Raw genomic sequence first — 12,516 nt, 5'->3', positions numbered from 1 at the left:
ATCTAGCCCAGATACCAGGTTCAGGCGGGGTCTACGTTTTTCGTCAGCCTCTCAATCAGCCCTAGACTGATCGCCTTGGGCTGAGGGAACTGGTGTATCCAACTTGCTATCACTACGATGCTCTCAATAAATATGTTTTGAGTAATTAACTAGGTAGGTATCAGATTTCCAGGACTCCGCGACGCAGAGCGATGACTTTTTTTTTGCATGCAACCTTTTCTTTACTATGTCCGAATTTAAGCGCCATGGAAGAACTCGCCAGTTCCTTCTACCTGATAATTAATAACATGTTTTTCCTCACATACAAGACTAGTACATACCTACCCAGTCTACCAAGTCTTGATTTGCCTGAGCTAATTATTTTGTTTTTTTAGTTGCTATTAGTTCCTATAGTGGTTATTTCATCCATTATGGCCGGTTTAATAGGAACATAACTTTGATTAGGGAACAACACCGCGCCCAACTTTTAGGTCATTTTTCAGGAAAGGCTGTTGCCTGTTAGGTAAGTGTTTTAGGCTGTTTTTCCCCCAAGAGGTTTGATAGAGGAAATTTTAACAACAGAGGTCTTTCGTCATGAAACCGAAGAGAAAAAGAGGCAAAAGCGTTCCGAGCACAAATATGGATATGGACCTCATATCGTACTACTAAATAGTGGGAGTGGGAATACTACGATGGTATTCCCTGGAATTAACCGGAATATAAACATGAGAATTTCTATGATAAAGTTCTAGATTTTAACAAGTATGTACATTATTAGATAATTACCTCTACTACCTATTATATGGGTACTACCTTCACTACACTGAGTAGTTAGTTAGGTACTTAAACTGCACTCATCTTCCCAACAAGTACCTAATAGCTGATAGTAGTATTTATAGCTATACAGTACAGAGTGTTCGAAAAGTCTTGGAACCCCTGAATATTTTTGTAACTTATACAATTTACAAAAGTTCAACACTAATACTGATCCTTCATTTCAAATTTTAAAAGGAAATTCACAATACAGATTCTACCATCACTTAATATCAAGCTTTGAGCTTGACCTTTGCTTTTCATTTTCAAAAACAAACTCTCTTATCGCAAACCTTTACGCATTATCAAGGGAAAACGCAGTCTTATCAGTTAAGCAAATAACAAACCCGTGCTAGGACTTTGTTTGAAAATCTAGTTGCAATCAATTTTGCAACTTTTAAGATTCGCACCAATTAATCCTTGAAATATAGCATCGTGTAACTACTACTAACTACCTAATACCTAGGTAGGTATTACATATAGGTACCATGAACAAAATTAGAGACAGACACTCATACACATAATTTAAGTTTCTACTTAAACCGTAGGTATTCGATTATATGACTTTTTATTTTCTACTAGCCGAAATCCGTCCCTTCGCTCTGGATTTCTGCTAGTAAATCCCTAAGGCATGGCCGTTCATGTCACTCATCCATTTAGTGGTCTTGCTCGACGTAGCTTTACAAAAACGAACCGGAAAATAGCCTATAACCTTCACGGGAGTGCAAGCAATAAGTTGACAAAGTTTCATAGCAATCGGATGAGCGGTTTGGCCAGGCATAAAGTTTGAACAAACAAACACACACACATTTATTTTTATATATTAGATTATTTTATAGGTAGTCAACATGGATAAACCAATGAGATTCCGGTTTGGACGTCCTCACTTGCTCCACAAAACGGAACCTCACGATTCCGTAAGGTTGCATGTGAAATCTTAATGGTTCAACCATGTTGACTATAAAAAAAGGCACATAATCGAATAGGGCTTTACCTTCCCGTCAACACTGGGTATAGCACTAGTAGCTCCAACTCCAGACCTGTTGTTTATCAAGGTGAGTCCCTAACTCCACAAAAAACCCACTGAGAGGCTTAGGCCAGCCATTCACTATCAGTTATACCTGACACCTGATGAGTCCAAGGTGTGTAAAACCCGGTACACTTTAGGTCAGCCACTCACTATCAGGTAGACCTGACAGGTACACCTGATCAGGTCCGCCTGTCAGGTCTAAAGCTCACCCTAGGCGGGAACGAGGCTGATTTTAGCAACGCTTTATTGGCTCTTATTCTATTCAAAACAATTATTTATTTATTTTTACAAATTAACGGGGTATACCCCAGTTTACAGGGTTAAATACTCCACAAAAAACCCACTGTAGGGGAGGGACAAACAGTCCTAAAGGATGGGTTAGGAATCTACGAGTCCAAGTTGTGTAAAACCCGGTACACTTTACACGGTACACACTGATGGTCTTCCAACTTGGTCATTCGATAAATTGATGCGTCTGCGCTCGATTTTTGTTTTGGGCAAATTTCACTAGCTTTGGCCTAAAATTTGAGGTGCGAGAAAATCCTACGGAAAACCATGAAAAAGCTCTTTAAATGATACATTTTTTTTACCCTCTTTTTTAACCCAGGTGCGGCCTAGCGCTTACAAGGCAGACGCACTACCAACTAAGCTAACTAGGCTGGCAGCTCTTTGACTTTAAAACCTCACCTAAGTCAGCACAACTGTTCCATTGATTTTCAGTCATGGCTAGGAGAAGTGACCACTTCGAATAACAAGGAGTTCACCATCCTCAACCTGGAGCAAGTTCTGGATCCCAGTCGACCTATGACAACTCGGATAATGGTCCGATTTGAACCGAATGGAGGCAGTCCCAAGGTGAAGACCATCTGGCTAAACGGAAAACAGATATGCCCAGCCGAAACTCCGAGTAAGTACGCCCTTTATAAACAAGACCACCACACTGGGTATAGCACTAGTAGCTCCAACTCCAGACCTGTTGTTTATCAAGGTGAGTCCCTAACTCCACAAAAAACCCACTGTAGGGGAGGGAGACCTCAAACTAATCCCGATAATGTATACTACGTCAAACCTCAAACCGAAACCAGCTACAACACAAGACCTCAAACCAACCCTGAACCGAGCTACAACACAAGACCTCAAACCAACCCTGAACCTAGCTACAACACAAGACCTCAAACCAACCCTGAACCTAGCTACAACACAAGACCTCAAATTAACCCTGAACCAAGCTACAATACGAGACCTCAATCTAACGCTGATAGCAACTACAACTCAAGACCTCAATCTAACCCAGATACCAGCTACAACACAAGACCTCAATCTAACTCAGATACAAGACCTCAAACCAACTCTGACAGCAACTACAATTCAAGACCTCAAACTAACACCGAACCTAGCTACAACACAAGACCTCAAACTAACCCCGAAGCTAGTTACAATTCAAGACCTCAAACGAACCCTTCAAGACCTCAAACTAACCCAGAACCTAGCTACAACACAAGACCTCAATCTAGCCCAGATACCAGCTACAACACAAGACCTCAATCTAACTTAGATACCAGCTACAACACGAGACCTCAATCTAACTCAGATACAAGACCTCAAACCACCTCTGATAGTAACTACAATTCAAGACCTCAAACTAATCCTGAGCCCAGCTACAATAGTAGACCTCAAACTAACCCCGAACCTAGTTATAACACAAGACCTCAAACGAACCCCGAGCCCAGCTACACGAAACCTCAAACAAACTATCAGAACAACTATGACACGATGCCGTCAGCGGGAAACAGTTACACTGGAAACCGGCCTCAAACAATTTCAGAGTCGAGCTACAACACGAAACCTCAACAAACGTACGAGGAGAGTTACAGACCTCAAGGAAACGTTGGCGGAAGCGGTGGCTACCAACCTGGAAACGTTGGCTACAACTCGAACACCGGTTACAACACTCAGCCTCAGCCAACCGTCAACACTGGGTATAGCACTAGTAGCTCCAACTCCAGACCTGTTGTTTATCAAGGTGAGTCCCTAACTCCACAAAAAACCCACTGTAGGGGCAAACAGTCCTAAAGGATGGGTTAGGAATCTACGAGTCCAAGTTGTGTAAAACCCGGTACACTTTACACGGTACACACTGATGGTCTTCCAACTTGGTCATTCGATAAATTGATGCGTCTGCGCTCGATTTTTGTTTTGGGCAAATTTCACTAGCTTTGGCCTAAAATTTGAGGTGCGAGAAAATCCTACGGAAAACCATGAAAAAGCTCTTTAAATGATACATTTTTTTTACCCTCTTTTTTAACCCAGGTCAAAAACCGTCCAGTCAAAGTGAAATCAGCTACAACGGTAAGAAACCGTCACAGAATTCCAACACTCCCGACATTGGTGACATTGCTGAGCATCTGATTGATGACGGTGATTCGAACAACAAAACCGTCATCATAACGGTCATCAAACATAACGCACAGGAGACTACCACAGAGGTGAGTACAGTCTGACAACACTGCCAAGTGACCACAGAGGTAAGTAGTCTATTTATTTATTTTAAGAGGTTTGATAGAGGGAACTGTAACAACGGCCGTTCTCATAGCACAAACCTTATCTGTTTAGCATAAAGCTCGCCCCGGGCGGGAAGCCCTTACAAGGCACGCGTACTACCCTCCAAGCTAACTAGGCTGGATATGCCATTTTTGAGAACAATCGAAATCACCAAGGTTTCTAATTCGACTTCGTCTTTTGACAGAACTACAAGACCACAACTTGGAAATAATTAAAACAGTAGTATAAGGACTATAAGGTATATTATATTATGATGAAAACTTTGCCCAGGTCGCGGCCGATACGGCTTGATAAGAATTAATAGTAAATGAGGCACTTATTAATGCTCTGATACCCACAAAGTTGTGCAGAAGCTCTCTGCTTTACCACAAAGAATGTATGATTTGATTTGACCTTTGCTCTTTTCCGATCCAGGCCAAAAACCGTCCAGTCAAAGTGAAATCAGCTACAACGGTAAGAAACCGTCACAGAATTCCAACACTCCCGACATTGGTGACATTGCTGAGCATCTGATTGATGACGGTGATTCGAACAACAAAACCGTCATCATAACGGTCATCAAACATAACGCACAGGAGACCACCACCGAGGTGAGTACAGTCTGACAACACTGCCAAGTGACCACAGAGGTAAGTAGTCTATTTATTTTAAGAGGTTTGATAGAGGGAACTGTAACAACGGCCGTTCTCATAGCACAAACCACAAACCTTATCTGTTTAGCATAAAGCTCGCCCCGGGCGGGAATCCGCGAATTAGCGCTTACAAGGCACGCGTACTACCCTCCAAGCTAACTAGGCTGGATGTGCAATTTTTGAGAACAATCGAAATCAGCGAGGTTTCTAATTCGACTTCGTCTTTTGACAGAACTACAAGACCACAACTTGGAAGGCGAAAACCACCGGCAAACCCAACAACAAGGATAAAGACAGAGATAACAGGGACAAGGACAAAGATAACAACAGCGGCAACAAGGGACATCCTCTCAACACGCAGCATAGTCAAGAGACATTGCTGAGCATCTGATTGATGACGGTGATTCGAACAACAAAACCGTCATCATAACGGTCATCAAACATAACGCACAGGAGACTACCACAGAGGTGAGTACAGTCTGACAACACTGCCAAGTGACCACAGAGGTAAGTAGTAGTCTATTTATTTAGTTTAAGAGGTTTGATAGAGGGGACAACGAACGTTCTCATAGCACAAACCTTATCTGTTTAGCATAAAGCTCGCCCCGGGCGGGAATCCGCGAATTAGCCCTTACAAGGCACGCGTACTACCCTCTAAGCTAACTAGGCTGGATATGCAATTTTTGAGAACAATCGAAATCAGCAAGGTTTCTAATTCGACTTCGTCTTTTGACAGAACTACAAGACCACAACTTGGAAGGCGAAAACCACCGCCAAACCCAACAACAAGGATAAAGACAGGGATAACAGGGACAAGGACAAAGATAACAACAGCGGCAACAAGGGACATCCTCTCAACACGCAGCATAGTCAGAAGAGACCCGCTGAGTCCAACAACAAGAACACCAACAATAACAACGGACAATCCAGTGGTAACAGCAATAAGTGAGTATCCGAAGTTCCGAAAGACGAAAAACGCCGACCCCGTCCGAACACGGGAAATGGCGAGGAAGAAGACGATGATAAAGAATTGTAAAATAAGATTAAATAAAGATAAGATAATAAGATAAGATCTAAAGTCAAAATATAAGAGCAGCCCTCTCATATTTTGGACTTAGCTCAGGCTGAGTCCAACAACAAGAACACCAACAATAACAACAACAATAATAACGGACAATCCAGTGGTAACAGCAATAAGTGAGTATCCGAAAGACGAAAAACGCCGACCCCGTCCGAACACGGGAAATGGCGAGGAAGAAGAAGGTGGGTGATAAAGAATTGTAAAATAAGATTAAAGATAAGATAAGATAATAAGATAAGATCAAAAGTCAAAATATGAGAGCAGCCCTCTCATATTTTGGACTTAGCTCAGTTTATAATTGGGCAAGTTCTAGCTTTACCGGAAGGGGTAGAAAAAACGGTTTGAAAATCGCTTATTTTACGACTGACTGACTGACTCACTGTGTGCCAAGCTTAAAAAACCGGGGTGAATCATTTTTCCTGAACGTTGCGGATGTTTTTCTTTATAATTTTTGATTTGTTTTACTTTTTAATTATTAAACGAATGTCTTTTAAATAAATGGATTAATTTTTATTACTTTTTGAATTAAAACATGTTTTTCATTTTTTGCAATCGGGGGAATCGGTATAAAATGGGGGGAATTGAATGCTGTCCTTATAATTAGGTCCCAAAATGTTCTAGTTTGACAGAAGTTTAACGTCACTGAACTGCTAACTGCTAGATTCATAGAAGCTCATCCCGTCCTTGAGAACTGTTTGCCCTACACTCTAAGCCTCAAAGTGGGATTTTTGTGTACGAAGTTCGAAAAATATCGAATAAAATTCCCAAGTGGGAACGGGCCTTAATAATGGGCGTTCTTGTGAAATGTGTTACAGGGACGTCTCGTGCGGGACGGTGGTCTACAACAAGGCCCAGCCTCTGGTGACGTACGGCCAGAAAACGGCTCGCGGCCAATGGCCCTGGCATGTGGCGCTGTACAGGACAGAGGGTATTAACTTGAGCTACGTGTGTGGAGGGTCACTAGTCAGTGTCAACTATGTCATCACGGGTAAGTCTGCATGGAAATCAAAACTTGAATCAGCAATCATAATGGCCCTGGCATGTGGCGCTGTACAGAACAGAGGGTATTAACTTGAGCACTTGAGCTACGTGTGTGGGGGGTCACTAGTCAGCGTCAACTATGTCATCACGGGTAAGTCAGCATGGAAGTCATGGTGTAAATTGAATCAGCAAAGTTTTCTATTTTCTAAGATGAGTGTTTCATCGCCGTTTTTGTTCCGTAAAGGTGTGTCCAAACATAGTTGACCTGCCGTCGATCGACGAGGAGAATTAGGCAGTTCAGTCGGCATCGATCGACGCCTTCGTTTGGACACACCACCTTTGGCCTCCATTCGGCAGCAAGCTACCCTCCTACTGACATTGACCTCACCCAGCCTGAGTGGGACCAGAAAAAGCCAGCAATACACGATTGCCTAGATGGTCCCACGTTAAGATACCAACCACGCACTACATTGCTTAACACTTGATTTTCTTCTATCATTCTTTCCAGCTGCTCACTGCGTGACCAAAAAACCGTACGACAAACCGGTGGACTCGGACACTCTGGTTATTTACCTGGGCAAATATCATCAGCATCAGTTCAGTGATGAGGGAGGTGTTCAGAACAAACAGGTACTGTGTAGTTTACTTTCCGTGTCCGGCTATTCTTGATTTCTCCAGTGATTCACTGCAGCAAATGAACGTGCAATAATCCTTCGGATTCCGGTAATAATTCTTCTATTACCGGCTAACACTTACTGTATACCTAACTCCCAAGGTTTTTGGTGACGGGGGGTTTACCCTTCATTCGGCGACAAGCTACCCGCCTTCTCAAATCCACTTTACTCAGCCCGAGCCCGCTGCTCAGATATCAATACCAACAATGCCCAACCTTCCATTGGAAACTAGTACATTCAACATAATTTCTCCGCTGGAGGTAAACTTCTAAAGGTGCACACATAGTCGCCGGGCCGTTGATCAACAGCCTGTTAAGTCGGTCAACTATGTTTTGGCCACCTTAAGCCTTAAGCCAGCCACTCAATAACAGGTAGGCCTGGCGACAGGTACAGCTAGTAGACTGTACCTGTCTGTTAGTGTGTGTGACCATCAGGTATTAGTAGACCTGACAGACGAATCTTTTCAGCCGTACCTGCTACTTTTCCTACTTCATAGTCACTCATAGTGAGTGGCTGCCCTAACATCCTCAAACTTCTCCCACAGGTCAAAAGAGTACACATCTATCCAACCTTCAACAGTAGCAACTATCTGGGAGACATAGCTCTCCTACAGCTCAGCTCAGACGTAGACTACTCCATGTATGTCCGGCCTGTATGTCTGTGGGATGACAGTACGGCCCCGTTGCAACTGTCGGCCGTGGAAGGTGTTTTGATTTTTCAGTTCAAGCGAATGCTTTAACCAAAAATAAGACCAAACCCGCTTCCAGTGGACTTAAAAGACCGGATCCTATCTTTATAACCGATACACTATACAACGGAAGCGTTACCACCAATGATGACTATTACAACGAGTTCTTTAACATAAACCAGCAGAACGCTATGAAACAAAACCCCGATAAAGTTTATGCCAACACTGAGTCTTCTGTTCTAGAACCGGGCGGCTACTCCAAGCCGCAACAGAGACCTCAGAAGCCGCCACGTAAGAAAGGACAGACCGAGAGTGTCGACAACACCTATACAATACCCTCATCTAACACAGAGTACAATGCCGGTCAAAACGAGCAGAGTAGCTATAACCAAGGTACAATTGACAAACCACTAACATCCCCTGTGTATAACAAAAAACCTCAGGAGCCAGAATATCAGGCCAAGCCACAGACATACCCCGCCCCCGATAATTCATACAATTCTTACTCCAACACAGATGCATATGGGTCAAACGGCAGGCCTCAAACAGTCACTAACTCGGAAACCAGCCACGCCAGGCCACAAAAATCCCCGGAGAGTAGCTACAACACTAGGCCGCAAACCAACTCCGATTCGAATTACAATTCCAGACCTCAAACTAATCCCGATAATGTATACTACGTCAAACCTCAAACCGAAACCAGCTACAACACAAGACCTCAAACCAACCCTGAACCTAGCTACAACACAAGACCTCAATCTAACTCGGACAGCAACTACAACTCAAGACCTCAAACTAACCCAGAACCTAGCTACAACACAAGACCTCAATCTAGCCCAGATACCAGCTACAACACAAGACCTCAATCTAGCCCAGATACCAGCTACAACACAAGACCTCAATCTAACTCGCTTGGGTGAAATGGGTAATAGTAATTGGTCGATTTTTATTACTGTTTTCTCGAAATAATAATTAATAACAGAATTGAAGCTACCTCCATGGCCGAGTGGGTATAACACTAGGCTTGCACTCCGGAGGTACCGGGGTTCGATGTTTTTTCGGCTCTGTGCTTAGAGTTCGGGGTGCACTCAACCCCGTGAGTACGATTGAATAGCTGCTTTAATCGAGTAGCGACCAGTGGCGGCATTAGCAGTAGAAAAAGATTATTTAAATATGGAAATTGATTGCAAAGGAGGCACTTAGTAATGCTGTGATATCCACGAAATTTGTGAAAAGGATCTGCTTTAACACAAACATGTTCACGATTTGATTGATTATTTCTTTCTAAAACTCTTTCTCCGCCTCAGGTACCAGTGTATGTAACGGGGACAGTGGCGGAGGTATGGTGTTCAAGATAGACTCCGCGTGGTATCTACGAGGCATTGTATCCATCACTGTAGCCCGGGACGGTCTACGGGTCTGCGACACCAAACATTACGTCGTGTTTACCGATGTGGCCAAGTATCTCGGCTGGATTCGACCCATACTGGCCAGTGGCTCCAGATAGCAAGGACCTCCATCCTCCATGCCAGATAGAATCGGCCCGACAGTGTTGCCATAGCTCGAGATAGACCGTGTTGCCATAAGTAGGGTCATCGGCTATAAGAAACGCCTTGTGTCACTGCGACCTGTACCGTATCCGATTATGTGAAACAAAACATGGCTGAACCAATGAGATTGTGAGATTTCGCTTTGTGGAGCAAGTGTTTACGTCCAAAACGGAATCTGATTGGTTCAGCCAAATAAAAGTATTGGTTCAGCCACATAATCGAATACGATACTGGTTAGAACTTTTGTGACTAATGACCGGCTTGTAAGATACAAGGAACTGTTGATGGAGATCTTATCGTCCCGAAATCGAAGAGAAGGACAGAATAGAAAACAGCCAGTCGTTCCAGGAAGGAACCTTATTTGTTTAGGTTGAAGTCCGCTCCGGGTGGGAATCGAACCTGCGAAATAGCGATTACAAGGCAGGGGCGCTACCCTAAAAGCTAACTAGTCTGGCGTGTATCAACTGAGGAATTTACCAGGCGGAAATCTTCAAAGTATAGACTTATAGAGATCCCTAAAACAGTATTTATTTCACCTACTTGGTATATTCATATATTGCCTTTCTTATGATTATTTTGTATCGACGTGAAGTGAAAATAAATGCAAAGACCAAGATTTCTCCACAGAAATTGAAGATCCAGAGTTTTTATTTAGACATAAATATGAAAAAGATGTTTTTTTTTTTTTATATTACAAAGACAGAATAAAAAGTCAAATATACACTCATGAGAAACGGAAAATGAGATATTAAGATTTGAGAAGAATATTTATCTCATTTATACTGTTAGGATGAGACTGAAAAGTCCCTTCATCTCAATGAGTAGGGAAAAATCTTCCCCCAATGATTTTTTTTTTTCCAATTAGAGAAAAAGAAAAGAATTAAATAATAAAAAATCTACATTAGATTTTTCTCTCTTTAATCAACCACAATTTCTCTTCTCTCTATTACAAGTATTAAAAAAACGCTTAATTATTCAAACGATCCTACCTACAAGAACTGCAAATCAGTCTTGAGCCTGTCGAACATTGGAAACGTAGTCGGGCGACATTAATAGCGTAGGTAATCGCCTGCAAACCTATGGAAATAATAGAGACCCTCCATAGACTCAATGGCCCGATTCGAGTATGTAATAAAAGCTGATTTGAAAATCCCATTTTGGTGAAAAATCTTGAAAAATTACCTATGTGCCTGCTGTAATCAGGTTCGAGAATGTTTTTTTTTTTTTACTAAAAATTTCCCTTGGCTGCCTGTTTTATGGGGTTGAAAATTTTTTTTTTTTTTTTTTTTTTTTTTTTTTTTTTTTTTTTTTGTGTGAAAAATTTGGACCTCGAACCGATTTGACAAAAATGGATTTTTAGATTGTAAAAAAATTTTCAATCAAATTTACTATTTTACTCGAACCGGGCCTATATCATTGTCATAGGTTTTGTTTTGCAGCCGATCACGCGCTACTGATTGTCGCGCGTCTACGCGTACAGTGTGAGACCAGCCTTACAATAAAAACGTAAAAAAAGGAGCCGTTCTTTCCGCCTGTATGAGGCATTTGTTTGCTAAGAGTTTAACATAAATGATAAATACAGAAAAAAAGTGTGTATTGTACGGTGCTGCAAAAGTCTAGGAACAAACTTCCATAGAATAAAACATACTTAAATCAGCAAAAGGAATATGCCCTTGGAAGATTGTCACAAGACTTTTAAAACACCCTATAAAGTACCTTCAGTGAGTTTTTACTTTCCTTGCCCCAATAGTATATACAGTAGAACCTCGATTATTTCAACTAATTGGGACTGGGGGGAGTTGAAATGATCACTTTCTATGATCTTTTCCTCTGATAAGTTAGGACATCCTTTGAAAGATAGGAAAAAAACAATGGATTTTGGAGTTGAAATAATCGAGGTTCTTCTGTACATAGCAGTAGGGTAGTACTTTAGAATAGGAAAGTATTGGTTTTTCTAAGTACATAGTACTTTTTCTTTAATTAGAAGAGGTACCTACATTTAGGCACAATTCACACTAGTAAAACGCGTTTCACAAAACCCGTACATAAGGTTAACACAGAGCAGTGCACACAGTTGAAACCAAGTTTCATGAAACCCACTGTGCATTGACATAGGAAACACCGTACATAAGGTTAACACAGAGCAGTGCACACAGTTGAAACCAAGTTTCATGAAACCCACTGTGCATTGACATAGGAAACACTTTTTTTATGAAACGCGTTTCACTAGTGTGTATTGTGCCTTAGAGAGAGAAAGAGTCTAGTCAGATGAGTTCACGGGTTTAGTAAGGAGCAGACCCAGGTTCAAATTCCGGCAGTAAAAAGTTATTCTTGTATGAGTGGACCTTCCATATCTGTTTGAACCCTATTCATAGAACCCACCCATTTGAACTTTTTTACTTTCTTGTTATAATAAAGAGGGGCTAGTATAGGTATCAATCAGGCTATTTTCTGTGCAAAGATTTACCTGCATATCTCACAAAAGATGGTCCAAATGACATACTGTAATAATAGATCTTCAAGAGG

General features: G+C 41.9%; 1 protein-coding gene and 1 long non-coding RNA gene across 2 annotated transcripts; both read left to right on the top strand.

The window, feature by feature from the left end:
• The first annotated feature begins 1,640 nt into the window (after positions 1 to 1,640).
• LOC103505209 (probable WRKY transcription factor protein 1) lies at positions 1,641 to 11,152 on the top strand. Its single transcript, XM_026820550.1, is given in 13 exon segments — positions 1,641 to 1,709; positions 2,549 to 2,729; positions 3,648 to 3,845; positions 4,133 to 4,308; positions 5,249 to 5,386; positions 5,389 to 5,484; positions 5,753 to 5,899; positions 6,140 to 6,213; positions 6,913 to 7,085; positions 7,587 to 7,708; positions 8,297 to 8,484; positions 8,520 to 9,356; positions 9,728 to 11,152. Coding segments are annotated over 13 exon segments (2,619 nt in total). The 3' UTR covers positions 9,948 to 11,152.
• A 119-nt stretch (positions 11,153 to 11,271) lies between these two features.
• LOC113465766 lies at positions 11,272 to 12,511 on the top strand. The gene is made up of 2 exons (XR_003390375.1): positions 11,272 to 12,040; positions 12,123 to 12,511. It is a non-coding gene; the product is annotated as an uncharacterized LOC113465766 (long non-coding RNA).
• Positions 12,512 to 12,516: the final 5 nt, after the last annotated feature.

This window comes from Diaphorina citri, unplaced genomic scaffold, assembly GCF_000475195.1.
Source record: "Diaphorina citri unplaced genomic scaffold, Diaci psyllid genome assembly version 1.1 scaffold156, whole genome shotgun sequence".
Lineage (NCBI taxonomy): Eukaryota > Metazoa > Arthropoda > Insecta > Hemiptera > Psyllidae > Diaphorina > Diaphorina citri.
The sequence above is the reverse complement of the archived record's forward strand: the minus strand, read 5'-3'. Positions and strand labels throughout refer to the sequence as shown.